Below are 27,220 nucleotides of genomic sequence, written 5' to 3'. Positions count from 1 at the left end.
TGGACGTCTTGGCAGAGCTCACAGTGTGGCTTCTATGACTGACTCAACATCCTACGCGGAGATTACCGAGATAAGATGTCTTCCTCCTATTTAACTTTGGCCATGGATCAGTGGCAATTTATCTCGTATCGTACAATGTAGTAAATAGACGTGTTTTACTTTGAATTATGATGGAATACTGCCATAATATAGACCACCAGCATAATTATAATGCACGCCATACTTCAGAGTATGCAACCTGATCTAGGATACCATGAGCCTCTATCTCAGTCTCAGGACCTAGGGACTTGGTCAGCGCCTGAACTGTTACTCTCTGATTCGCCCGTGGATATTAACACCATGTAGGATCTTATTCGCCACAGGATATTGACATGGTCTTGATCCCCAGTGTCCATGCTGCATTAGCTTAAGACTTTAGCTTCTGACCATTTCACTAACTCCAGGCTAGGTGCTCCGCGGACCTCCGTAGAGAGAACGGGTTGAGATTAGCTCAGGCTATTGATCCTTAAGCTTGTAAATATAGCATGGTTCTTGAAGAGATGACACCTTGGACTCTGATGTATTTCTCCCCTTATATCTGTTCTGTTTTGATGTGAAACAGAGTATGTCGAGTAAAGTCGCGAATCCATTATACGAGATCAGGTCGCATCAAGTCGGCTAAAGGGATTTGACATCAAAGTTGGAGGAGGCAACTGGGAAGATGAAACGGAGCCCTGGGCTACCAATTACTCGATGCAGCGATATTAAGCGAAGCGGGCGTGCCAAGCGCAGTCTTAATCTGCAGATGGGGTAAAAACGCCAGGAAAATGATTTATTCATTATTATTATTATTATTATTTTTTCTTTTTGAATAAGCTAATGACGCTAAAATGTACCTCACTAGCTGGAATGGGTGAAGAGTCACGCTGCATTGTCTAATCAATCAATCTTATCTGATACCTGCCATCGCGTGCCAAGCCACAGCGCCAAGCCTACAGACCGCATTCTATATAGCGCCTCGCTGGAATACGCCGTTCAACGCCGAGGAAAAGCCCTGGTTATTGGCATAAAGTCTTGTTTAGCTTAGCACGGTGAGACAAGCATTGTCCTTTTGAGTAGGGGTCCGCAATCGGCCCACACCACCTGACGGGTGGAAATGTCACCATTTGATATACGGAGAGAGGCCTCAACTAGTGAATTAGATTAATAATGCCTCATGTCATACTTACGCAGTTGGTTTCATTCCTCCAGGCCTCGCTGTCGGTGGCTTCGGCCTTCGTATAGCGAAACTCACCGAGGCGTCGAGCCAGACACCGGCGCCCAATCACCAAACAGGGATAAAGTAGCGAGCTAATTTCTGTAGTAGTGGTCTACTCTAGGCTTCTTCTGTGAGGTTAGTCGTGTAGCGTTCATCAACCTATCAGTTTAGTCGGGAGAAAGAGTTTCTTCTAGTCGGAGAAATTTTCTCGCCCTCTCTATATAACCAGCTCCCCGAGAGATCGAAATGACCCCGTCCGCCCTCTTCCTACAGCACTGATCACGATGCGTCTGCTCTCCCTCCTCCTCACTCTGGCGGCATGTGCCTCGGCACTGCCGATGGACTGCGGTTGGGCGTGCCTGTTCACCGTGGAGGACATCCCCTTTACCGGCATCAACAGCAGCACCGTCGGCTTCTATGTCTTCGCATGCACCAACCCCCTGGCGGTGCAGTCCATCTTCATGTGTATGCGGTATTACTGCACAGAGCACGAGCAGCAGGTTGCCCTGAATGCGTTTAATGATACCTACTGCCCCCTTTACGACGTTAAACTGCCGTCCTGGTCGATCATCGACAACATCACCGACGCCGAGGCCGAGAAGGAGTGGCCTCACATTGATTATGACACCCGTGCACCGACTGAGACCTTCTACACGCCCGTTTGGATCGAGAGGTCCTACTACAAGATCTGGTACCGCACAGAAGTCAGTCTTCCTCTTCATTCGGTTGATACTATTGATATTGACTGCACAGAGCGATTTCGATAACATCGAGGTCAATTCCGACAATTACGGGTATGGCTTACTTCCATCCATCTATGTACAAGTACTGACTGACCGTGTAGATATGGAATCCTCGGCTTCTGGGGCGCGGTGCTCTTCTTCGGCATCGTCAACAACCTGTGTCGCTACCTCCGTCGCCATCATCGTCTCCCCCGTGCCTTCACCCTCTTCCATAGATACCTGGTGGTGCCGCCTGTGCTGCGCAGCCGGTCGACGGTTCCTGTCATCCACTCGGAGATCCCGCCGCTGATGCAGACGCTGATGATCATCATCTTTGTCTGCCTCAATCTGATCCTGTGTTTCGTCACCTACGATGCCTTCAGCCAGGATCTCTTCTGGCACAGCAAAGCCGACCAGCTGATGCGGTATATCGGCTGGCGCACCGGCGCCATCTGCACCCTCAACATCCCCTTCCTGTGGCTGTTTGGCATCCGCAACAACCTCCTCATCTGGATGACCGGCTGGGATTTTGCCACCTTCAACCAGTTCCATCGCTGGATCGCCCGCGTCATCACCCTCGAGGCTCTTGTTCACACCGTCATCTTTATTGTCTTTGAATATCGAGGTACGGGCTTGCCATTTCTACTATTCCATACCCCCTGCTGACAGTCTTAGCCGGCGGGAGAGTCTATTTCATGACCGAGTTCTGGCAATACATAGACATCTACATGGGAACCGTTGCAACTCTCTGCATGATGTTCCTCTGTGCCCTGGCCGTCTCCAGCTTCCGTCGGGCGGTCTATGATGTCTTTGTCTTGATCCACAAAGCTCTTGCTATAGTCTTCCTGGCCGGCCTTTACTAGTAAGTTTCCCCTAACCCTAACCCTAACCCTAACCCTACACGGTACTAACAAGTCAGTCACCTTTTCTACGATGGACCAGCATATTTGAACTACATGTGGCCGGCCGTGGCTTTCTGGGTCTTTGATCGCGTCCTCCGATATGGTCGCCTGGCCTACTGGAGCATCGGCGCCCCTCGCGCCTTCGCCGAGTATCACCGTGACGCCGATGTCATCCAGGTCACTGTTCCCGTTCGGCAGTCCATCTCGCCGCAGCCGGGCACGTACTTCTTCCTGTACTCCGCCCACTCGCTGCAGGTCTGGGAGAGCCACCCGTTCACCCTGGCGGGCTGGCGCAGGGCCAGTTCCCCCGGCGGAACAGCCTCGGGGCGTGATGAACTCATCTTCCTGTTCCAGGTGCGCAAGGGCTTCACCTCGCGGCTGCGCAAGACGCTCTGCAACAGGACCGATGGAGACGGAAACGGGGCCTGCAAGGTCCGCGTCAACGTCGAGGGCGTGTACGGCACACCATACTCCTCCGGCCACTGCGCGCGCCAGCTGTTCGTGGTGGGTGGGATGGGCGTCACTGTCGCGACGGCGTATCTGCAGAGGTTCGCCGAGGCGATCCAGCAGAACAAGTCTTCTGTGCGCGAGATCCATATCATCTGGGCCCTGCGCAATTATGCCCTCTTCCAGTATATCCAGGAGACGTGTTTGACTCTGTGGGAGCAGGTTCCCGTCGCCGACCGGGTTCATCTCTCCATGGACGTCTATCTCACGGGCGATGCAGACGTCCCCAATACGCCCAAGGAGGTCACCTCGGAGAAGATCTTCACCCCGGCCGTCGTCCCCATGGAATCAGATAACGATCAGCCACCATCCACGCCTCCCTCCCAGGCGTCTCCCTGGACCATCCAGTTCTATAACGGACGGCCGGATCTGACCGCGGCGGTGGTCTCGCACGCTCGCTCCTTCAGCTCCGAGGAGACTAAATCCCTGGCCATCATCGGCTGTGGTCCTCGCTCCATGACGCACTCCACGAGGGTGGCCATCTCCATGGCCATGGAGAGCGATCTGGAGGTCGATTACTATCTCGCGCCGTTTGATTGGTAGTCAAAAGTTTAGATCTAGATATTAGTAGCTTCTTACACATATGCAGTATATACATGCTTTATTAAACGTGCAGTAGACTGTACATTAGAATGATACAGTATTCTGTTTCTTATAAGATGAAACTGTATTACAGGTTGTATTACATTCTGGTATGGAAATGTTATTAAAGTACCAATTCATATCCATACAGGTAACCCTAACCCTAACCATTCCTTAGTGGTGATGAAATTGGTGCAACAGCGCACCATAAAGGTTGTGAGGGTATATCTTCAAGGATAAGTGAGGTCAATATGATGAAGACAGGCTAGGATACCAATCAGTGGCTTAATGAAGAACTTTTTCAGTGTTGATGGAGGAGAGGGAAGACTTCCTATGTGATATATATATTCTGGTCTAATGTTGTCTTGGATCTGGGAGTATTAACTAAATTTAAATGGGTATATTCACTAGGCAAATGAGCCTGACATAATTATATTTTCACCAGCGTTGCCGCGCTCTCGATCGCCATATTGCACCCTTGCCCAGCCTTAGGAGTCATCTAGAAATGTATTAAGTGAGTGAATGTAAATCAAATACCCTCCTGGCTGGATCGCCAATACCCGTCGCCAGTTGGCTTCCTCGAGGGCCACGTGATTCATATAGATGGATCGGCGGAAACCTGCCAGTGTAGGAAGATCCATTGGCGCAGAAGACGCGGACGTGCGTGGGGAGATGCTTAACATTCACCACTTTCTTCTCCATGTGGACGTGTTTATAGCCGTGTCTTCAGTTTTGTGAGATTGATTGATTAGGTTTAGGGTTTAATGAAAAGAATATACCTCTTCCTGAGAGCAGATCTAGCGCGATACGAAGCTAGCTGAATATGACGCCGTCAAGGTAGAGTAGACCGCAGTAGGAAGTATAGTATCCCGTCAAGATTGATGAGGTTCAGAGTGAGTTGTTGGGCCCCAATGTTACACAACAGATTTGTGAGAGAGAGACTAATAGGATATGACAGAACAAGAAGTAGAGAGTAGACTGATCTCTTTACTTGAAGGTATCATAATTCTTTAACCAAGCATCTGATTCACTCTCTATTCATATCTCTTAGAGACTCTATGCTGATTGAAAATATATATGTATAATATAGGAAAATGACGTTCTGATCATTTTATATCATCCCTTTGCTGACTAGTATAATATGAATCTATTAGTATTGACCACTCCAAAAATGTCTATAATAAGTAAAATACGGGAAGATCTTGTTTCCCCCCGTGGGGGCCGATCTGGAGAATCTGACATAGAACGCTTACTATTCCTTGTCATCAAGTATATTGATAATGTTAATTTGACAACTACCCTGCCGCCAGCATTGAGCAGGGCATCTCTGGAGAATTCCACATACTTCCTACTGAAGCGAGGGGACAGGGCTCGTGGTGATGAGCAGATACATTATTGTTATGTTGATCTGTGAGTTTAGCCCTAACCCTAACTGGGGATCATACAGACAGAGATCAGTAGTCTATGTAGTCTACTACATGTATACTATAAGTATTATGATCTACCCTCAAAAATATAATATCTTATGAATCAGGTGATCTCATGTGACTGCTCCTCCTCCCTCTTCCTCTCTCATCAATTTCATCTCTTCCTCCCTTCTCCTTTCTATCCTGCCGTCTCCCCTTCTCCCTTCCCTCCCCGTTTCAATCCTCACAATGCCTCCACTCAGTCCATTCTGTGTGGCGATCAGTCCGAAGGTCAGTACTCATCATTAGAATTGATTTGCCAGAAATACACTCACGATACTCTCCAGCGCATCGCCGATCCCCCCCCAGTGACGCGTTCCAGCAAGCGTCTTCGAGTCAAGGAGGAATCCGTCGAGCCAGAGGTCCAGGTTATTTCCGATGATAGCCAGTCCGAATACCTTCCCGACGATGAAGACGATGACGAGGAGAAGGCAGGAAGGGACAGGGGAAGTCAAGTGGCCATGGGAAGACTGGGAAAAACAAAGGCCACACAAGAGGCCAACAAAGTGCGCCGCGCTCAAGCCGGCACAGACAATTCATCTGCCTTTTGCACGGCGGATCGGAAGTGGTGTTCACGCTGCATTGCTGCCCTTGGCGACGACTTGCTCGTCTGCTGCTTCTGGAAGACACAGGATGGGAAACAGTGTGTGCGGTGCAGCGTGAATAACGCAACGTGCGATACTGAATACATTGATGGTGACCGATTCGACGTTGCTGCTAAAGCCATCATCGCGTCTGTCGCCACTCTCGATACGAATGATAAGCACGCCATGGGCGCCCATAAAGCTGCTTGCAAGGATTGGGCAGAGAATTACTACGCCTATCGTCGGGTTCACGGACCAGCACCTGCGCCAAAGAAGAGAACTCGATATGAGCGTCCCGCCAGAGAGGCAGCTAGGGAGGCTGCTAGGGAGACTGCAGGGCCAACGGTGATTGAGCTGGGGCCAAACACCCTCGCTATGCTCAAGGGAATTCACGATGCTCTGGTGGAGTTGAAGGATAAATTGTGATACTGTACGCTAATCGCTAAATTTAATGCCAATCTTGGAGAAATGCTTCCAGTCCTTTAGGTAGAGATAGGCGTCCTTGACGGAGGCGATATCAAAGATCTTCTCATCCAGAATAGGCTTGATGTCGTGCTGCTCGATGAAGCGGTTCATCTCGTCAAACTGCGCCCGCGAGCCGAGGAAGAAGCCGCGGGCAATGAAGGAGTTGAACAGGGGGTCGAGCAGGGAGGGCGGGGCCTCGCCCTCGGGGACAGGGCCCAGGATGCCCGTGGTGACGATGAGGCCGTCGGTGCAGACGGCCTTGATGGACTGCCCCAGGGTCGACATGCCGCCCATGTCGACGACGATGTCCACGCCGCGGGCCCCGGGCGTCAGGGCCTTGGCCTGGGCCCCCCAGTCGGCCGTCTCGCGGTAGTTTAGCACATGCGCCGCCCCGAGGGCCTGCAGGCGTGCCGCCTTGGCCGCGGTGCTCGTCGTGGCGATGACGGTCGCGCCCGCGGCGGCCGCCAGCTGCAGGGCCGCAATGGACACGCCGCCGGTGCCCTGGACCAGCACCGTCGTCCCCGGGGCGGCCCCCCGCCCGGGCAGGCCGAACAGGGCGTTCCAGGCGGTCAGCCCGGAGCACGACAGCGTCGCGGCCTCCAGGAAGGTCAGGTTGGCGGGCATCTGGACCAGCGACGACTGGTGGAAGACGCCGGACTCGCGCAGGGTGCCGTCCTGGCCGTTGCCGATGCCGGCGCTGATGTCCAGGAAGCGCGGCTGTTGCTCGGCGGGCAGTTTGTAGGTCAGATGCGTGCACACCCGGTCGCCCACGCTGAAGCCCGTCACTTTCGATCCCACGGCTTGGACGATTCCGGCCCCGTCCGATCCAGGCACGATCCGGTCTTTGCCCAGGGCCAATCCGGGGCCGCCCTATTTGGATCAGTATACATTATACATCTATTCATAAGTAGATCCGAAGAATACCTTGGAAACCAAGAGCTCCCGGTAATTCAGAGACGCCGCACAGATCTTGACCAGCACCTCATCCTCCTTGACGGCCGGGATAGGGAAGTCGGCGACAAATTCCAGACTGTCGATCCCATTCTGGCCAGTCAGAACCCAGGCAGCAGTGGACATGGTGGGCGGGAAGATGATTTTACTGCCTCAATAAATTAAATAAATAGGTCGGGTGAGTGATTTCCAGGATCCTGTCAGGGTTGCGTGTCCTTTATGTAGCACTTACCCCGCCCGACCCACTCCAAGTGAGGGGTTGCCAACTGTCAAGATAGTACCTTGACTGCAAATGAATAGACAGCAGAATAAAATATAAGGTATAATAAGTATAATTTATACCTTATAATGTTATTTTGTTTCTGTCTATTGATTTGCAGTGTCTTGCAGTTGATTGCTGACGGGCCGGCCCGTTTGTGGTACTGCTGATTCCACTCAACTATTTGACATGGAAAGGTGGGGTGTGGTCATTTCTACCTACTCATGTAGGATAGAGGACTAGTAGGATAAACAGGTTATCAGTGTATGCATGTGGAATACAGGTTCCTTGCTTGGTCAAGCTTTTGGCGTTCTCACGTTCTATCCCTGTCATCAAGCTTCTGCAAAGCTGAAGGAGCAGTTCAGGCCAACCAGTGTTGCAGATGTGGGGAGGAGTAATAGTTAGGGTTGTTGGTTGTGTTGGTTGTGTTGGTTGTGTTAGGGTTAGGGTTGGGTTGGGTTGGGTTGTGCAACCCTAACCCAACCCTAATAATCATGTGACTGACGACGCAAACTTAGTAACCCTAACCCTAATGAGGGACTAAGGAACTAGCTAGTATACATTATGCTACCATTAGCTAATGGCATTGCATTTTCTGCTAGTTTGTTTTTATTTCTGTTTTGTTCTGTTTTGTTCTGTTTGTTCTGTTTTGTTCTGTTTGTTCTGTTCTGTAATGTGGATGTATGATACAAACGTAATATATTTCTGCACGCTAGTACTGCCCCACTGTGTATTGTACTGCAGCTGAATCAGATTAGATAAGTTACAATCAGATTAGATCCACACACACACCTTCCCTTTCCATCCTAGCCAGCCTCCACTGCCAGGCTAAATAATGCGCCGTGAAACCTCGAGTGGATGCCAGCCTACACGATATATTAATCAGGTGCAAAAACCTACGCAATCATCCTCGGTACTCGTCCTTTTCATAAACTTAATCCCTCCCCAATGTAGCATTGCCTCTTCATTGTGAGACAGTTCCACTTGATAATTACAATACTATTCATACCAGACACTCATACACAATCCTCTCGTACTGCACCTGCCGATCCTCGGATCAGATAACCTTCTTCATCCTCTCGTATTCGTCATGTTCCCCCCCTTCTGCCGTAGCCGGTCTCGCTCGACTTTCGCCCCGCCAGCGCTTCTGCACGGCATTTGCTAATATACCGAAGCCTCACATTGTTCCTTCTTTCCTCTGTCCTTCTCTCCTTCTGTCTCCTCCTGTCTCCTCCCTCTGTCTTCTTCTCCCCTCCTTCACCACCACCACCACCGCATCCTGCCATGGCGACCACCACCACCGCCGGTTCGCAGGACCTGCCGGACAGTGCCGTTCGCTGGTTTCCCCTCCCCGGCATCTCCTCCACCCGCCCAGACGAGCTCCTCCTGACCTCATGGCTGCTCGTCCTCCTGCGCACGCGTGAAGGTGGCTCCGTCTCGTACGAGTGGACACACTCCGACGATCGCCATGCAGCCAACACATCAACATCCCCAAACCGCCTTGACATGGACCACGTGGTTGACGCGTCACGTGGCCTGCAGAGCACCCTGGGTCAGGTGACCCGTGCCGTCGCCCACGTGACGTCTCTCCTTCCTTCCTCTTCTTCCTCTTCTTCCTCTTCTTCTTCTTCTTCTTCTTCACCTTCGCTGCTTCTCAGCACGTCGACACTCGCACAGACTAAGCAGGCGACAGACGAGGTGAGTGTCTAGTCTCTCTTTCTGCAGCGCCCTTCTGACTGTTCACCGCAGGGCATTCTGCACCTCGAGATCCGCGTCGACGATGGCCGTCTCGCCGTACGACCCGCCTGGCACACCGACGACATCCTCCCCTACACCGTGACGCGACACATCGAGACGCTGGTGGACACGCTCCGGCTGTGTCTGGAGACGCCTGAGGCGACGCTTGCAGACGCGCTGCGGCCGAGTACACACGATCTGGAGACGATCTGGGGGTGGAATCACCAGCTGCCCGAGACGCAGAACTTTTGCATGCACGAGATGATTGCGGACCGGGCACGCTCTCATCCGGAGAAAGAGGCCATCGCCTCGTGGGACGGCAGCTTGACGTACGGCCAGGTCGAGCGGTATTCGACCCTCGTGGCGCGTGCCCTGCGCGACCAACACGGCGTCCGGCTGCACGATTTCGTGCCCGTGTGCTTCGAGAAGTCGCGCTGGACCATCGTTGCCGTGCTCGCCGTCATGAAGGTCGGCGCCACCATGGTCATGATGGATCCCACGCTGCCGCTGGCGCGTCTGCAGAACATGGCGGAGCAGGTGGATGCAAAGACCTTTGTCACCTCGCGGAGTCAACAGGCTCTGGCCACGTCGATCCGCTCAGAGGGAGCAGTCTTGGTCGTCGACGAGGAGACCTTTGCTGGGAAGGACAACGAAACGCACCAGGATCCCCTCGCCGTCGTGCCCCCCTCGGCGCTCATGTACATCATCTTCACCTCCGGCAGCACAGGCACCCCCAAAGGCGTCAAGATCTCGCACCAGACCTACTCGAGCAGTGCCATCCCGCGGGCCCGGGCTGTGGGCTACAGCGAGGACTCGCGCGTGCTCGATTTCGCCTCGTACGCCTTTGACGTGAGCATCGACAGCATGCTGCTGACCCTCGGCAACGGCGGCTGTCTGTGCATCCCCTCGGACGACGACCGCCTCAACGACATCAACGGCGTCATCCGCCGCATGAGGGTCAACTACGCCGGCATCACCCCGTCGGTCGCGCGCATCCTCGACCAGGACGTCATCTGTTCGCTGACTGGCGGTCTCGGCTTGGGTGGTGAGGCCGCCTCGGCTCACGACGTCAATCGCTGGGGCCGCGACGCCCGCATCATCATCGGCTACGGGCCCTGCGAGTGCACCATCGGATGCACCGTCAACAGCAGCGCCGCCACCGGCCGCGACTACATCTCCATCGGACCGGGCAACGGCGCCGCCATCTGGATCGCCGACCCCAACGACCACGACGCCCTCGTCCCCGTCGGCGCCGTCGGCGAGCTGCTCGTCGAGGGGCCCATCGTCGGCCAGGGCTATCTCAACGATCCCGACAAGACCGCCGCCGCCTTCATCCACGATCCCAAGTGGCTGGTCGCCGGTCACGCCGGCCTCCCCGGCCGTCAGGGCCGTCTGTACAAGACCGGCGATTTGGGTCGCTACGACCCAGACGGTGCCGGTGGTATCGTCTTCGTCGGCCGCAAGGATACCCAGGTCAAGCTGCGTGGCCAGCGTGTGGAGCTCGGCGAGATCGAGAGCCAGCTCACTGCCCGCCTGCCCGCCCAGACCACCGTCATCGCCGAGGTCATCGTGCCCCAGGGCGCCGGCGGCCAGGCCACCCTCGTCGCCTTTGTCACCTCCAAGAGCTCCACCAACGCCGCCGATCAGACCGACATCGAGCTCGCCCAGCCTGGCGAGGATCTCCGTGCCGCCCTGGCCTCCGTCAACGAGGATCTCGCCACCGTCCTGCCCCGGTACATGGTCCCTACCGCGTACATCCCCGTCAACCGCATCCCGGTGCTGATCTCGGGCAAGACCGATCGCCGTCGACTGCGCCAGTTTGGTACCACCGTCGATCTGCGACAGGTCGACCAGCGGACTGCTTCCTCTTCTTCCTCCACTTCGCCATCCTCGTCCTCTCCCTCGTCGTCGCCCTCTTCTTCCCCCTCCTCGCCGCCATTGTCCGCGACCAAATGTGATGAAGTTGACCCGGATCGCGCGCCAACCGAGGTCGAGCAGCGCTTGCTGGAGGCCTGGAGACAGACTCTCAAGGTCGAAGTCGACAGCATCCGCATCAACGACAACTTCTTTGCCCGCGGCGGCGATTCCGTCGCTGCCATGCGCTTGGTCGCTGCCTGTCGCGCGCAGGGTCTTGATCTCAGCGTCACCAAGATCTTCGGCCATCCGACGCTCGCTGCCATGGCGAGCGTCGCCATTCAGATTCCAGGCCATGGAGATGGATCTCTTGAAACAACAGAATCATCGTCGAAGATGACAACACCCATCACACCGGCCTTCTCGCTCATCTCTCAGTCGCCCGACAGCGCTCGTGAAGACGCCGCCCGCGCCTGCCAGGCCACGGCCGCCGCCGTGCAGGATATCTACCCCTGCACGCCCACGCAGGAATCGCTGTTCACCTTCTCGATCAAGTCTGTCAAGGCGTACGTCGCCCAGCGCACAGCCCAGATCCCCCGCGGGATCACCGTCGCCGCGTGGAAACGCGCATGGGAGACCGTTGTCGCCGCGAATCCCATCCTGCGCACCCGCGTCGCTCAACTGCCGGAGAATCCAGGCTTGCAGCAGGTTGTCCTGGAGGATAATGTGCGATGGCTTCACGCGACCAATCTCCAGGAGTATCTCGAGGCAGATCGACTGGCCAAGATGGCTCTGGGTGAGCCTCTTGCTCGGTACGCCATTGTCGCATCTGACGACGACAACGACGACAACAATACCGAACGCTACATGGTTTGGACGGTCCACCATGTTCTGTACGACGGATGGTCAGAGCCAGTGATTCTCCAGCAGGTCCGCGATGCCCTGGAGACGCAGCGCTGCGAGACGCCTCCCACGCAGATGCGCGACCTGGTGCGATGGGTGGTGCACGACACCGACGAGATGGCAATGAAGACCTTCTGGCAGCAGGAACTGGACGGCGCTGTTGGCCCCCAGTTCCCTCGTCTGCCTTCTCGTGACTTCCTGCCTCTGCCCGATGGCCTCGTGGAGCGTCGCATCCCCGTCACGACCGTCGGCACGGGCTTCCCCTTCACGCTGGCAACGCTCATCCGCGGTGCCTGGGCGCTGGTTGCATCGCAATACACGGGCAGCGACGACGTGGTGTTTGGCGAAACCCTGACGGGACGTGACATTGCACTACCAGGCGTCGAGGGCATCATCGGCCCCTTGATCGCGACGGTGCCTGTCCGCATCCGCATCGCCCGAGCGGGCTCCGTCCAGGCCTATCTGCAGAGCGTGCAAACCGCTGTGCTGGCTCGCACCCCTTACCAGCACATGGGCATGCAGAACATCCGCAAGGTGAGCCCCGACGCCCAGCACGCCTGTGAGGCCGGTACAGGGCTCGTCATCCAGCCCGAGGCCGAGTACACGGCCAGCAACGCCCTGGGCTTCGCCTCGGGGGATGTCGTGCGCGAGGCGCTGCATTTCAACCCGTACCCGCTCATGCTGGGCTGTGGGATCATCGGCAACGGGGGAGGCTTCCGCGTCTGCGCCAGCTTCGACAGGAGTCTCATCGAGATCCCCCAGATGGAGCGTATCCTCGCCCAGCTGCAGGCTGCGTGCGTGCAGCTCACCCAGCCGGGCAGTCTGACACGCGGGTTGGACGAGATCGCCGCCCATCTCCTGCCCGAGACGGAGCTGAACCAGATCTGGCAGTGGAATCAGGTCGCGCCGCTGGTCCGTGGTGGTCATGCTTCCTCCTCGGCAGGCCGCCTGCGCGCAGATGTCAGCCTTCCTCTGGGCGCTGTCTACCCTCGCGCCGTCGTGCCCTGGGTGTGCGATGCGCGCAATCCGTCACGCCTCGCCCCCATCGGCTGTGCCGGTGAGCTCTGGCTCGAGGGGGCCGTCCTTGCGTCTGCAGACAGCCAGACGGTGGATTCCCCGGCCTGGCTCGTGGCCGGCAGCGCTTCGTATCCAGGTCGTCGGGGAGTTGTACAGCCCACGGGCGATCTGGTCCAGCTGCGCGGCGACGGCCAGTTGGTGTTTGTCGGCCGCAAGGAGCACGTCATCTCCGTTCAGGGCCACGCCGTCGACCTCGCCGAGATCGACGCCCTGCTGGCGCCCAACCTGCCAGGTATTCACGCAGCAGCGGCGGTGGTCGCTGCCTCTGAATCCTCCCAGTTGATCGCCTTCATCGAACACAAGGAGACGCAGACAGACGGCGTCCAGATTCTTACCTCTACGCAGAGCATCACTTGCGAGGGCGACGTCGTCGCAACCATCCATGCGACAATCTCCGCCAGTCTCGCAGGGGCGATCAAGAAACTCGACAAGTTCCTACAGGACAACCACCCGGCGTACATGGTCCCTTCTGCCTACGTCGTGGTCGACCGTCTGCCCTGTCCGCTGCCCATCGACCACAGCGTTTTGAACCGTGCGGCCGCGCAGATCCCCTCGGAGGTGCTGGCGCAGCTTCGCCAGGGCTTCGCTACAGCGACCCAGACACTTGCGCAGACGACGCAGTTAACCGCTTCGGAGGAGATCCTGCGTGCCGCGTGGGCGCAGATCCTAGGCCTCAGCATCGACAGGATCGACGTCGACGACAACTTCTTCCGTCTTGGAGGCGACTCGGTCCTAGCCATGAAGCTGGTCTCGAGCCTGCGTGCCCAAGGCCACACGCTCACCGTCGCCGACATCTTCCAGCACATGCGGCTGGGTGACGCCGCGCGCGTGCTCCGGATAGGCCAGCCGGCGACAACATCGACACCGTCGCAACCCGTGTACAAACCCTTCTCGCTGCTGGAGGGAGACGTGGACCGGCTGCTGGCCGAGACAGTGCGACCACAGCTGGCGGATCCCTCATTGACAATCCGCGATGTGCTGCCTGTGACCGACTCACAGGCGCTCGACATCCGGGCCACCATCGCGCCGCCACGCACGTCGGTGCAATACACGATGCTGTACCATGACGGGCAGCAGATCGAGGGTGCTCGTCTGCTGCGCGCCTGCGCGCAGCTCATCCAGACGCACGAGATCCTGCGCACGGTCTTTGTCGCCCACGGCGAGCGCTTCCTGCAGGTCGTCCTGGACCAGCTGGCGGCCGACTCGGTGACCAGCCAGCACGAGACCGACGGCGACGTCAAGGCATACGTTGCGTCCCTCTGCGCTGCGGACGTTGACTCTGCCACCTTCTCCCTCGGCTCGCCGTTTGTCCAGGTGTTGTACGTCCAGGGCACGGGCGAGGACAAACAAGCTTGTCTTGTTTTGCGACTCTCGCATGCCCAGTACGACGGTGTCTCCCTGCCAGCCCTGCTGCAAGACCTCGAGACCCTGTACGTGGGCAAGGACAAGACGGCCGACCCGGTGCCGTTTGCGGCGTACGTCTCTCGCATCCATGACGCCGCCGTCGAGACTCCCGCAATCACCTACTGGAAGAACCTTCTGCACGGCTCCTCGCTGTCCCCTCTGGAGACAGCTTCCAGCAGCAACAGCCAGCCAACCGACCGGGCGGTCTTCCACACCCGCCCCGTGGATGTCTCGCTGCCGGCCGAGGTCACCACGGCCAGTCTGTTGACCGCGGCGTGGGCAGTGGTACTCGCCCGGCGGCTGGGCGTCCGCGACGTGACGTTCGGCAGCGTGACAGGCGGCCGCAGCTTGGATATGGCCGATGTCGAGAAGGTGATGGGCCCATGCTACCAGCTGACGCCGGTGAGAGTTTCCTTTGATCATGAAGAGCATGCGCAGTGGACGGCGATGGACCTGCTGCAGTTTGTGCAGCGGCAGAGCGCGCAGTCCGCCGCCCACGATACCCTTGGCTTCGCGCGTGTGGCGCGTGAATGTCCCTCGTGGGCGTCCTCGACGGGCTTCCCCTCGCTCGTCCACCACCAAGACTGGGACGACTTTGACAGCATGCCGTTTGCCGGCCGCGAGTGCGGCGTGGACATTGCCAACCCGCACGGCGACGCTGCGGAGCCCATCAAGGCCGTTTCTTTTGTCAAAGAGGGCAAGATGCACGTTGGGATTGTCGGGCGTGAGTGTGAGGTAGAAGTGGTGGATGCCCTCCTGGCTGAACTGGAGGTCGCTGTCGAGGGACTGGGCGGTCTTTCCACTCTTGTTTCCGAGCTTGTCGGACTTTAGACTTGTATTATCAGTTTATAATTTAGCATCGAATGAAGCTTATACTGTCAGGACTGAGACGAGACCCTCCAAACCAAGCTTGACTATTGTCTTGTTCTTTGACATAAGAAAGATGTCTAGAGATGGTGTTAGAAATCGCCTACTATATATGGACCTGATACATGCTATAGTGGTTGACCATGCCAGCGTGAAGAGCTCTAGTTACAGCTATAATAAGTATGATAGGTTTAATTCCTATACTAAATATATACTAGTTTATTAGTCCTAGGGTTTCCTTAGCCTATAATGATAGAGCTGCAAGGTAAAGTATGGGTAAATAGTATATATATAATAGTCTTATTCTTCTTATCATTATATATTTAAGATATTATAGAGCTCTGACAAGCTGCTTGGACCAGCCCTCTATAATAGTAGGTCCATTAGCAGCCACTAGAACAGCCCTATATTTATTAACACTATCTAGAGGATGGAATTAATATAAGATTACAAATTCAGTATATACTCTATAAGCTTAGATACTTACTTACTTAGAAGAGAGAAATTGAAGAATAACAGAGTATAAGCTAACCTGATTATCTAGCTTATAATCACTATATTCTCTATTACTCCATATTACTAAATTACCTCCTAACCTAATCTATTTAATAAAAAGATATAAATATATTACCTACTAATGCTAATGCTATACTATCTATCTATTATGCCACCGTCTGGTGCATGACATTCGCTCTATAACTCTCCGAACGCAGGAGAAGCTCATCGTGCGAGCCCTGATCGACACACTTGCCGCCCTCGATCAGGAAGATGATGTTCGCCTGGCGGATGGTGTGCAGCCGGTGCGCAATGGCAATGACGGTGATGCCCTGGGCGGCGCGAGAGAGCCCGTCCTGGAGGAGAGCCTCTGACTCTGCGTCGAGAGCGCTGGTGGACTCATCGAGGATCAACAGCCGGGGTTTGCGCACCAGGGCGCGCGCAATGGCGAGGCGCTGCTTCTGGCCTCCGGAGAACTGGCTGCCGTTGGGCCCGCAGCGCGTCTCGTAGCCGTCGGGCAGGGCGACGATGGTGTCGTGGATGTTTGCCAGGCGACAGGCGGCCTCGATCTCGTGCTGGGAGGCGTCGTGGCCCGGGGCGGCGCCGAGGCCGATGTTGAAGCTGACGCTGCCGTCGAACAGCACGCTCTCCTGCGGGACGAGCGAGATGGAGTCGCGGAAGGCGAGGTCGTGGCCGCTGCGAGTGATCTCGACGCCGTCGATGACGACGGCGCCGCGCTGGGGCGTGTACAGGCGCTCGACGAGCGAGATGATGGTGGATTTGCCGGCGCCGCTGGGGCCGACCAGGGCACAGAACGAGCCGGCGGGGATGGCGAGCGTGAGGCCGTTGAGGACGGGGGCCTTGGGGCGGGCAGGATAGGCAAAGTGGATGTCATTCAGCTGGACGGAGGCGGCAGTGAAAGGATTCTTTTCTGAATGAAGATTCTTTTCACGAGTCTTCTCTTCTGTTGCTTCAACATCGATCCTTCTTCTTCTTCCCAATCCCTCGCTGCCCTGGTTGATGAGGAACAGGATGCGCGCCATGGCCGCCCTGGCGCTGGACAGCTCCGGCGCCAGAGCAAACATCTGGCTCCAGAGCAGGGCGCTGACCAGCAGGGCAAAGACGACGATGAGGAACTGCGTCTGCGTGTAGGTGCCGGCCAGGATCTGCTTGGCTCCCCACCAGTAGGCCAGGGCGTTGACCAGGTTGCCCAGGAAGTAGGTCATGGCCTGGCACAGACTGGCCTGCAGCGTGACCTTGAAGGTATCGCGGCGCGGGCCCTGCAGCGAGTCGCGATAGCTGGCGACGATCTCGTCCTCGAGCGCCAGCGCGGCCACCGTCTGGATGGCCGAGACGGCCTCGACGCCGATGTCGACCGACTGCGTGTACGCCGTCTCGTGCTTGCTCTCGAACTGGCCCAGGATGTGCAGCTCGAGCAGGCCGGCCCCCAGCAGCAGCGGCACCAGCGCCAGACACACCAGCGCGATCTTCCACGCGATGATGTGCGTCAGCACGATGGCCGCCACCAGGTTGACGCTGATGCTGAACAGCGTGCCGATCACCGAGCCGCTGAGGCCCGCCAGCGCGTTGCCGTCGCGGGTGATGTATGCCAGCAGCACGGCGGGCGTGCGGCCGGCCGACTGATGCCATTGCAGATCCTGTTCGAAGAGCGAGCGGAACGACAGGATCCTCACGCGCGCCACGATCTTCTCTGCCACCCAGCCGAAGCCGCCCCAGCTGGCGATGTTGGCGAAGAACTCGATCAGCGCCAGCACCAGGAACATCAGCCCGTAGAAGTCGCCGCGAGACCGGATGCTGGCCGCGCTGTGGCACGGATTCAGCGCGCCCACGGTGTTGCCGAAGATGACGGCCTCGCCGGAGAATGCGCCGCCTACGAGCGTCGAGCCCAGCAGGGCGACGGCCACCATGAGAAGATGAGGCCGCACGGCGGGTGCGTATCCTTTCACCAGGGCCCAGAGGGTCGTCGTCACCTCTTGGGGGTCTTCTCTTTGCTCTTCCTCTTCGACGGTGTTGATGCTGGCAGTTTTGATATCTTCACCTTGACGTTCACCTTCACCTTCACCTTGACCTTCACCTTCACCTTGACGTTCACCTTGACGTTCACGTTCAACCTGCATCTCAGTGCTGCTGCTGCTGCTGCTGCTGCTGCTGCTGCTGCTGCTGCTGCTGCTGCCGCTGAAAGACTGCATCTGAACCATGCCGGCATAGGAACCACCCAATGCCATCAGCTCGGCATGGGTCCCCTGCTCGAGGATGTGCCCCCGGTGCATGACGACGATGTTGTCCGCCGCGGTGATGGTCGCCAGGCGGTGCGCGATGGTGACGACGGTGCGGCCCTGGGCAATGGTCGCCATGGCGCGCTGGATGCGCTGTTCGGTGCGCGAGTCGAGCGAGGCCGTGGCCTCGTCGAGGATCAGCACGGCGGGATCCTTGACGATGGCGCGCGCCAGGGCGATGCGCTGCTTCTGCCCGCCGCTGATCAGTCGCCCGCTGGAGCCCGCCAGCGTGCCGTATCCGCTGGGCAGGCCGAGGATGAAGCCCTCGGCGTCGGCCATGCGCGCCGCCCCCTGCACCAGCGTCACGATCTCCGCCATCTCGGGGCCTCGCCTCGTCGCCGCGGCCACCACGCTCTCGCTGTCGATGGAGTTCTGGTCGCGCAGCTCGGCCGCAAACTCCGCCAGCGACGACCCCGTCAGCGCCTCGCGCAGATGCTCGTGGCGCCGCGAGTTCACCAGCCCGTGCGCAATGTTCTCCAGCAGCGAGCGGTCCAGCAGCACCGCCTCCTGCTGCACCAGGCCGATGACGCCGCGCAGACTGCGCGGGTTGAGCTCGCGCAGGTCCTGCCCGTTGCATCGGATCTCGCCGCCCGTGGGATCGTACAGACGCGTCAACAGGCCGGCAATCGTCGACTTGCCACTGCCCGACAGCCCGACCAGGGCTGTGTGTTTGCGCGCGGGCACCGACAGCGAGATGGCGTCGAGCACGGTGATTTCAGGGCGAGACGGATAGATGAAGGAGACGTTGGACAGTTCGAAGCCGACAGAAGCATCAGAAGCATCAGAAGAAAGCTCGACGCCCTCGATGGTATCAATCAGAGGCTGCCGGTCCATGTCGGCACGCAGCTTGTCGTATGAAGCAACGGCGGCGATGAAGAGATGCAGAAACGGCGCCACTTGGCTGAGCAAGAGGGTGGCCTCGACCAGGACGAAGATGACGGTAAAGGTGGCTCCCACCGTGGTGCCCTCTGCGCCGTCCGACGAGACCGACAGGGCGATGCGGCGGCTGCCCTCCCAGAAGGCGAGGCCGTTGGCGGCATACGCGATGAAGTAGAGGAAGCCCGACTGGATGCCGACGGCGGTGGCCTTTTTGAGCCCTTCCTTCTCCGACGACTCGAGCGCGGCCGCAAACTTCTTCTCCAGCCGGCGGTTGGCGCCAAACGCCTGCACGACGACGAGGTTCGACAGGGCCTCGGACGCGATGGACGCCGCCGTGGCGGCGTGGTCGGACATGAGGCCGGCGTACTTTTCAATGTAGTGGCTGCCGACAAACGACATGAGGAAGTAGGCCGGGATGAGCGAGAGCAGCATGGCGGCCAGGGTGGCCTCCTTGATAAAGGCCACGACGTACGCCGTGACGAAGAAGGAGAAGCTCGCCAGACAGATGCCGACCTTCTCGCTGGTGCCGGAGCGGATGGTCGCCACGTCGCCGTTCAGACGCGCCGCAACCTCTCCTGCCGGCAGATTGTCGAAGAAGGCCGGTTCCTGGCGCAGGACATTGCGCAGATACGTCTCGCGCAGGCGGAGCGCCAGCCGGGCGCCGAACAGGCTCCAGCAGGCGAGATGGGCGTAGATGAGCACAAACTGCGCAATCGCCAGGTAGACAATCAGCAGGATGCGGCTGTTGATGTTGCTGCTGTCGCCCGAGGTGTCTTCGCCGCACGTGGCGGCGTTGAAGTCGTTGAGCAGTTGACCGAAGATGATGCCGATCAGGGGGAAGGGCACGCCCGACGCGATTGCGCACACGATGCCGCCCGCCAGCATCGCCCGGTCGGCGACGGCGGGCTGCGCGGCGAGCAGCAGACGGGGGAAGCGTAGAATCTGCATGACGGGCGAGAGAAGAAAAGAGCAGGAGAGGGAGATAAGTAGGTAATAAGTAGTGTATGCTAACGTAGTGTACAGTGTGTATAGTGTGTACAGTACAGTGTATAGTGTGTACAGTACAGTATACTGTACTGTACACTACGTACAGTGGATCTAGTGATACGCTAGTACTAGCGCATGCAGAGGGGTATGCAGTGGGTATGCAGTAGTGGATACATATGCAGTACAGTGGGTATGCAGTACAGTGGGTCGTGGGAGTGGGAGTGGGTCGTGGGTATGCAGTACTAGTGTAGTGTATTGACTAGTATCGCACGTAATACTCCTGGTATTGTCTGATGCCTATTGTTCGAGTATTATTCTACTGCTCACTACACCGAGTGCTCTCCACTGCTCGCTCGCACTCGTGCTGGCTATAATTTCGCATTCCAAGCCGCGCGATCCGCCGACTCCAACGGGCGGTCTCTGCCATCCCAGAAAAGCGGACACAGCTGGAACCACTTTTCCCGACTGCACACCGAGTGGACCGACCGTTTGTGGCCCAGATCGACGTATTTGCCAATGACCAGCCCCTGCGCGTTCTCGTACGACAGAATCGTCCCGCCCGTCGCCTTGGGCTCGCCCACCACGTTGCCGGTGCGTGGCTCGTCCAGGAAGCAGTAATGGATGCACGACGAGTACCACGCATTCACCCGCTGCGCGCCCCGGAACGACGCCTCTCCCACCAGCGAGTGTCTTCCGCGGTCGTACATTCCGGCCTCGTAGTGCGCGCCATAATGGTCTTCCTATACTTATATCAGCTAAGAATAATGAATCATGAACAAACACACACCCTCGCCCAGTAGAGCTCGTAGTAGGCAAACTTGGTCTCGTCAAACCGCCCAAACAGACACAGCACATGCGGGTCCTCGTGCAGGTTCTGCAGATAGCGTCGGTGATGCTCGATCGACCCCGTCTCGTTCCACCCCTTGGCCACGCGGGGATCGTTCTGCCAGGTATGGAACAGCTGCAGGTGCTCCATCTCCTGCACATCCACCACCTGCAGCGAAAAGTGCTCGTCCAGCTCCGGGATGTACCGGCTGTACACGATGGCCCCGGGCGCCGGCTTCGGCCTGCGTGTCGGATGGCGCGTGTACACGGCCTCGGCTGGGAACTTCATCGTGAGCTGGTAATTCTCCGGCATGGGCGGGTATTGCGCCGCCGACGTGCGCAGATGCTTGTCGCTTCCCTCGCCCACCGTCCAGATCGGTCGCGGGCCCAGGGGGGAGGCAGCTCCCTGCCAGAACGAGCTGCGCAGCACCAGCAGTTCCCTCTCTCCTGTCTCTTCTTGTCCTCCCTTGACAGTCCACTTCTTGGGATGCTTCACGGCCAGTCCCGTCGCCAGCAGTTCCTGCCGCACCGTCTCCTGCTCGGCGCCCTCCACCTCGAGGCGAAACGCCTCGATCGCAGGGTACGCCAGGTAGATGGCGTGCACGACGTTCCAGATGGCCGCCAGCGAGGGCGCCGCCGTGCCCGCCCACGCAAAGACGGTCGCGGGGTTGCGCCGGGCGCGCGCCCAGGCGCTGTTGTTGGCCGCCGGGGGGGTGTCGCCCTCGGACGGGTCGGCCAGGTCTGTCCAGGTCAGATCGGCGCAGTGCAGGGCGAGCGGCAGCGGCTGGCCGGGCTGGGAGTGCAGCGCCAGGCGGAGTCTGTCCTCGACGGCTTCCACATGGTAGACCGTCAGGAAGGGATGGGGGAGTTTGACGGGGGGGTATTTCATGGTGGATAGAGGAGAGTAGATAGAAAAATAAGAGAAGAAAGGAAGAAGAAGAGAGTGGAGAATAGAGAGAAGAGAGGAAGAAGAGAGGAAGAAGAGAGGAAGAAGAGAGAAGAAGATAAATGCCTCGGCTGCCAAGCTAACTTTATTCTATTTCAATTCCTTTATTCTATATTCCTTTATTCTATATTCCTTTATTCTATTCCATTTCTTTTCTATATTCTTTTCTATATTCTATTTATTCTATTTATTCTATTTATTCTATTTATTCTATTTATTCTATTTATTCTATTTATTCTATTTATTCTATTTATTCTATTTATTCTATTTATTCTATTTATTCTATATATTCTATTCCATTTCTTTTCTATATTCTTTTCTATATTCTATTTATTCTATTCTATTTATTCTATTCTATTTATTCTATTCTATTTATTCTATTCTATTTATTCTATTCTATTTATTCTATTCTATTTATTCTAATTCTCCTATTTTGTCATCACCGTCACTTCCCATGTCTGCTCACTACACACCCAGAGTCAACTGCATCGACCGCCCAGCTGCAAGATTCAGAAGGTGGCAGTCATTCAATGAGAATGAAGCCTTATGTAGACATCATCACCGGCACAGGCAGGGCTTTGTACGGTAGACCGGCTGGTACATTCTATCTACCATCTATCATCTATCATCTATTGATTATGATTATCATAATGAATCAATAAACATTGTCAACGACATGCCCGGCCGGCAGGCCTCTGGCGTTCGAGATGGTCGCCGACTGCGACCTCGCCGTCGCAGAGCTCGAGACGCGCTGGGATCCACTGCTCTTCAGGGGGACCAACTTTACCGAGGGAATCCAGGCGTGGGTGTGCGGAGCAGACAGGATACTAGCGGAGCGTTAGAACTGAATAGAATCTTATCAGATACAGAGTAATCCACTGTTCGGTATGTAATACGCGTACGCAATCCTGACGGATCAGATAAGTTTCTGCAAGCCCCGCACTGCTAAGCGAGCTTGGCATGACGTGATAATCCGTTGTCGGTCCGCGGTCGGAGAATATTAATTTATGATGGTTACATAAGATTATAGTCAGCATGTATAGCCCCCCTCACTATGATTATTATTTAATGAAGATATTATAGAGCTCTATTAAACCTGCTGACCATAGCCCCTATAATAACACTTATCTGGCAGTAGATACTCAGGTATTGGCAGCCACTCTGGACCGGCCCTACATGATTATTCATACTAATCTAGATATCTAGGATCGCCTAGGAATTAGTATATATACCTCATCACTATGGTTAGTAGATACCTGGGCGGAAATTGATATTTCTATATAGAGTGAGATCTTAATACCAGACCAATTCTACATACTTTAGCAGGATACATTTTTAGTCTATCTTAATATTATTAGATAGCTACCTGTCTACTAACTGGCTCTACATAGTCCATGTCTATAAGCCTATATCCATGTCTATGTACCTATATTACACAGTCAGGTGATGTTACACTGCAGGCAAACAAATGAATATCTATTGCTTATTCCAACATTCCATCTGCATCACCACTCAAAATGGCCTATCTCATTTTGCTCCTCATCCTCCTCGTAGCCCTCATCCTCCTGCGTCCTCGGAATCTCCCGCCAGGACCAAAAGGGATCCCTTTGCTCGGCAATCTGTTTGATCTTCCCCCGCCAGGCGAGCAGGAATGGCAACACTGGCTCAAACATAAAGATTTATACGGTAGCCTCTATCCTCACCTATCCTCACCTATCTAACACCTACAGGCCCCCTCAGCTCCGTCACAGTGCTGGGAAAGACGCTGATCATCATCAACGACCGCGCGCTGGCCTTTCAAATCCTGGAAAAGAACTCGGCCACCACCTCGTCGCGACCGCGGTTCACCTTTGCGAATGAACTGTGTGGCTGGGATAGGGTCATCTTGAACATCGACTACTCGCCGCTCCTGCGCACATACCGGCGTGCCATCACGCGTGGGATTGGCACCCGAGAGTCCGCCGCCAGATTCCATTCCCTCCTGCAATCCGAGACTCGTCAGTTTCTCGTGCGTGTCTTGAATTCCCCGGAGAAATTCATCGAACATAACCGGACGTACGTACTCAGCACTATTTACTCAGTATACTCCGTACTTACTATTCTAGTGCCGCCGGAGCAGTGGTCCTGAAGATTGTATATGGATATCACAGTGAACAGGAAGGTGACCCATTAGTCCATCTGGCCAGACAAACCATCAGCGAATTCTCCGACGCGGTCGCCCCGAAATGGCTTGTCGATATTCTTCCAGCCTGTACGTGTCCTCTTCCTTGATCTGGTCAGCTATTCACTTCTGCTAGTGAAATATATCCCCCCCTGGATGCCAGGAGGGAGCTTCCACCGCGTGGCCCGGCGGTACCGCGACGCCGTGACCCGGCTGGCGACGCTCCCCTTCACCTTCACCAAGTCGCAGATGAGCCAGGGCCAGGAGCGCATCTCGTTCGTGTCGACGCTGCTGCGACAGGGCGAGGAGGAAGAGGTGGTGAAATGGTCTGCGGAGGGGATATACGGCGGGGGATCGGACACAGTACGTCAATCTCTCCTCTAGGTAATAAGGCTTTGACTAAGTATCAGACGGTGAGCGTGCTGGAAGCCTTCTTCCTGGCCATGATGCTGTTCCCCGACGTGCAACGCAAAGCGCAGGCCGAGATCGACAAAGCATTCAACCATGAACCGACGCTCCCCAGTGTCTCGGACCGGGCAAGACTGCCCTACCTGCACGCGCTCATCAAGGAGACTCTCCGCTGGCACAGCATCGTCCCGCTGGGGATCCCCCACCGCGCCGAGACCGCACACGTTGTCAACTCCCATCTCATCCCCGCGGACGCCATCCTGATCGCGAACGTGTGGGCGTTCAACAACGACCCCGCGGTGTATCCCCGCCCGCGGCAGTTCGTCCCGGAGCGGTTCCTGCCGGGCGGCAACCCCGCACCCGACCCCGCAGACGTGATCTTCGGCTTCGGTCGGCGAGTGTGTCCTGGCCGACTCATTGCGGAGACGTCCATCTTTCTCATGGTCGCGCACACCCTCGCCGTGTTTGACATCAAGCCTGCCCCGGGCGCAGACTCGTTCTCCCCGCACTTCACCCCGGGGGCCATCTCGCACCCGCAAGTCTATCCGGCCGTGTTTACTCCCCGCAGCCAGCGACATGCCCGTCTCATCCGGCGCTTTGAGGCGGACAATCCGGTCGAGGGGGGGGATTCTCATCTCTTATAATACTCTCCATGTCTATTATGTCAATATTCTATTATGCTGTCAAAAAACACTACCTACATAATCATCTACTAGACTGCAGATCCCCTCTTTGCCCTCCCAGGAAGGCGTCTTGCCCTCGAGAGCACACGCCGTCCAGCGGATCTCGGCCCAGAACTGGCGCTCCAGGCCCGGCCCAAACGCCTCGATGACCTCCTCGGGGGCCTGCCACGCCCGCGTGTACGAGCCATCGTGCTGGATCGCCGGCCCAAACCCGGCGAGGATGGTGGCCGGGTTGAATTTGGGGAAGTTGGCATGGATGAAGAACGGGCGCGGCGGCGACTGGGTTGGATCGCCACGGACCCTCCACACGCCGCGTTCGGTTAACCAAAAGTCCTGGATCGGATCGAACTGCACCATCGTCGAACCCATAAACTCGTTGTTCTCGCTGCGGCCCAGGGCGCGCAACGGTTCGCTGACCTGGTAAAAGGGCTCGTTCAGGACCATCGCCGCCGCGAGGAAGGTCTCCTTGTCGCCCTCGCCCGCCGCCCCCTGCGACAGCAGCGGATAGTAGTACCGGGGCCCCCAGAAATTGTAGTATGCGGCAAGCAGCAGGGTGCGCAGATGGGTGCGTTTCGAGACAAACACCTCGCCGGACTCGGTGGTCTGGCGCACGTTGGGCGCCGGCACCTCCATCGCCACAATCTCGTAGAACAGGGGCGACACCGTCGACCCCCAGAAATCCGGCCAGGTGATCAGCCCGCGCGACAGAAAGGGCTCGCTGGTAAACACGGCCTCCGGGGCGGACAGCGGGAACGCGTCGGCGTCGAGGAACAGGATCTCCTCAAAGGAGGAGAACAGCATGGCCAGCAGCTTGTACTGGTATTTCTCCACCTGCGCGCCACTCCCCGGCACCGCGTCCAGAATGTCCGACAGCACCACGCAGCGCGCGTTGAGCGCCGGCAGCACCACCGAGCATGTGTATCCGTCGTACTCGGCCCAGTCGGCCAGAAACACCTCCATGGGCAGCTGCGAGCCCGTCCGGCGCAGCATCCGCAGCGAGATCACCAGCACCGGCAGATACGGACCCCCCGCCGTCGACACCAGGCCGCGCGTCGAGGGCGTGTATTGCAGCGGGGGCGGGGAGGAGCGGATGCGCTCCACGAAGCGGGAATGCGCCTCGTGCATTGTGTGCACGTCGGCGTCCGTCATCTGCAGCAGGTTGGGTGCTGGCCGGGTGTTTTTCGGGTCGAAGCCCTCGGATTCTGCGTTGGCGATGCGCGTTGGGGGTTCGCAGTCCGGCGCTGACGAAACCACCAGCCGGTAGAATTCCGTCCAGAACACGCCATGGCCAGCTGGCGAGACACTAGACGGCTCTCTCTCGCTTGGGTGATGCGACCAGACCCAGAGCGAGAGGGTGATCACGCCCAGCGCGAGGAAAATGACGCCGCGGCGCATCTGGCGGCTCATGGCATCAGGACTGCGAAAGATGATCCTCTGAATGGTACAAACTGTGATGATGAACGAGGGTTACGAAGAGACCATCAATGCCAATCCCTGGGGATGCCTTGATAAAAATAATCAGGATAATCGTCGTCGCAAAAGGAGACGTAGCATCGGGCCCGTGTGATCACGGCTGTGATTGGTCGAGGTGGGCCCATTTAATCTGCAGATTCCAGGGACTAGTGAGGCAAACTGCAGCGTGATTGGTCATATCTTAAGCTAAGACTCGGCGGCAGCCTGCATGGCATTCACATTTCTGCAGGAGAAAGTGTGGGAGGTACTTTTGATATATACTCCATATATAGGTACAGAATAGTCCCTAGCTACTCTACTAGTTAGATAATAGCTGATACTCTGCATACGCGCCGGTTAAAAGTTCGTGGACTGGGTCACACCCTGCCATTCACCCGTTCCGCAGTGGTCCGACGAACCTAACCCATACCCAGGCCTTCCATAGGAATAGTGAGAAATATATTTGTTATATTATTAGATCACTAGCATGATCAGACAAGGGTATATTCAAGCCTCTGTGTGATGGTGGAATAGCTCCTAAAAATCCATCTGTTACTATTATTGAATCAC

General features: G+C 56.6%; 7 protein-coding genes across 7 annotated transcripts; 4 read left to right on the top strand and 3 right to left on the bottom strand.

Moving 5' to 3' along the window:
- Positions 1 to 1,521: 1,521 nt before the first annotated feature.
- On the top strand, positions 1,522 to 3,925 carry ASPZODRAFT_22254 (hypothetical protein; the record flags this gene model as incomplete). Its single annotated transcript, XM_022727882.1, has 5 exons — positions 1,522 to 1,941; positions 1,991 to 2,031; positions 2,082 to 2,584; positions 2,635 to 2,821; positions 2,879 to 3,925. 5 exons carry the CDS (start codon positions 1,522 to 1,524, stop codon positions 3,909 to 3,911), a joined length of 2,184 nt encoding a protein of 727 aa, XP_022586341.1. The 3' UTR covers positions 3,912 to 3,925.
- Positions 3,926 to 5,323: 1,398 nt separating this feature from the next.
- On the top strand, positions 5,324 to 6,792 carry ASPZODRAFT_470477 (hypothetical protein). The gene has a single exon (XM_022728386.1). It carries the CDS (start codon positions 5,476 to 5,478, stop codon positions 6,424 to 6,426), a length of 951 nt encoding a protein of 316 aa, XP_022586340.1. The 5' UTR covers positions 5,324 to 5,475; the 3' UTR covers positions 6,427 to 6,792.
- ASPZODRAFT_56112 (hypothetical protein) lies at positions 6,436 to 7,542 on the bottom strand (the record flags this gene model as incomplete). The annotated part of the gene is made up of 2 exons (XM_022728586.1): positions 6,436 to 7,335; positions 7,390 to 7,542. 2 exons carry the CDS (start codon positions 7,540 to 7,542, stop codon positions 6,436 to 6,438), a joined length of 1,053 nt encoding a protein of 350 aa, XP_022586339.1.
- A 1,060-nt stretch (positions 7,543 to 8,602) lies between these two features.
- ASPZODRAFT_163601 (hypothetical protein) lies at positions 8,603 to 15,533 on the top strand. The gene is made up of 2 exons (XM_022726639.1): positions 8,603 to 9,373; positions 9,425 to 15,533. Exons 1-2 carry the CDS (start codon positions 8,960 to 8,962, stop codon positions 15,479 to 15,481), a joined length of 6,471 nt encoding a protein of 2,156 aa, XP_022586338.1. The 5' UTR covers positions 8,603 to 8,959; the 3' UTR covers positions 15,482 to 15,533.
- Positions 15,534 to 16,179: 646 nt separating this feature from the next.
- On the bottom strand, positions 16,180 to 21,889 carry ASPZODRAFT_163600 (hypothetical protein; the record flags this gene model as incomplete). Its single annotated transcript, XM_022726638.1, has 4 exons — positions 16,180 to 20,195; positions 20,280 to 20,286; positions 20,649 to 20,915; positions 20,963 to 21,889. 4 exons carry the CDS (start codon positions 21,887 to 21,889, stop codon positions 16,180 to 16,182), a joined length of 5,217 nt encoding a protein of 1,738 aa, XP_022586337.1.
- Positions 21,890 to 23,463: 1,574 nt separating this feature from the next.
- On the top strand, positions 23,464 to 25,179 carry ASPZODRAFT_2108113 (hypothetical protein; the record flags this gene model as incomplete). Its single annotated transcript, XM_022727714.1, has 5 exons — positions 23,464 to 23,632; positions 23,677 to 24,001; positions 24,052 to 24,197; positions 24,244 to 24,470; positions 24,518 to 25,179. The coding sequence occupies 5 exons, from the start codon at positions 23,464 to 23,466 to the stop codon at positions 25,157 to 25,159; spliced, it is 1,509 nt and encodes a 502-aa protein (XP_022586336.1). The 3' UTR covers positions 25,160 to 25,179.
- On the bottom strand, positions 25,179 to 26,806 carry ASPZODRAFT_469949 (hypothetical protein). Its single transcript, XM_022728385.1, has one exon. The coding sequence runs from the start codon at positions 26,603 to 26,605 to the stop codon at positions 25,199 to 25,201; it is 1,407 nt and encodes a 468-aa protein (XP_022586335.1). The 5' UTR covers positions 26,606 to 26,806; the 3' UTR covers positions 25,179 to 25,198.
- Positions 26,807 to 27,220: the final 414 nt, after the last annotated feature.

This window comes from Penicilliopsis zonata (genome assembly GCF_001890105.1).
Source record: "Penicilliopsis zonata CBS 506.65 unplaced genomic scaffold ASPZOscaffold_1, whole genome shotgun sequence".
Lineage (NCBI taxonomy): Eukaryota > Fungi > Ascomycota > Eurotiomycetes > Eurotiales > Aspergillaceae > Penicilliopsis > Penicilliopsis zonata.
This window is presented reverse-complemented; position numbering and strand designations above follow the sequence as displayed.

Coding starts and splice junctions, on each gene's coding strand:
- ASPZODRAFT_470477 (XM_022728386.1), top strand. CDS start 5,476: ATGAATCAGGTGATCTCATGTGACTGCTCCTCCTCCCTCTTCCTCTCT.
- ASPZODRAFT_469949 (XM_022728385.1), bottom strand. CDS start 26,605: ATGAGCCGCCAGATGCGCCGCGGCGTCATTTTCCTCGCGCTGGGCGTG.
- ASPZODRAFT_163601 (XM_022726639.1), top strand. CDS start 8,960: ATGGCGACCACCACCACCGCCGGTTCGCAGGACCTGCCGGACAGTGCC. Junction 9,374..9,424: donor CTAAGCAGGCGACAGACGAG/GTGAGTGTCTAG, acceptor TGTTCACCGCAG/GGCATTCTGCACCTCGAGAT.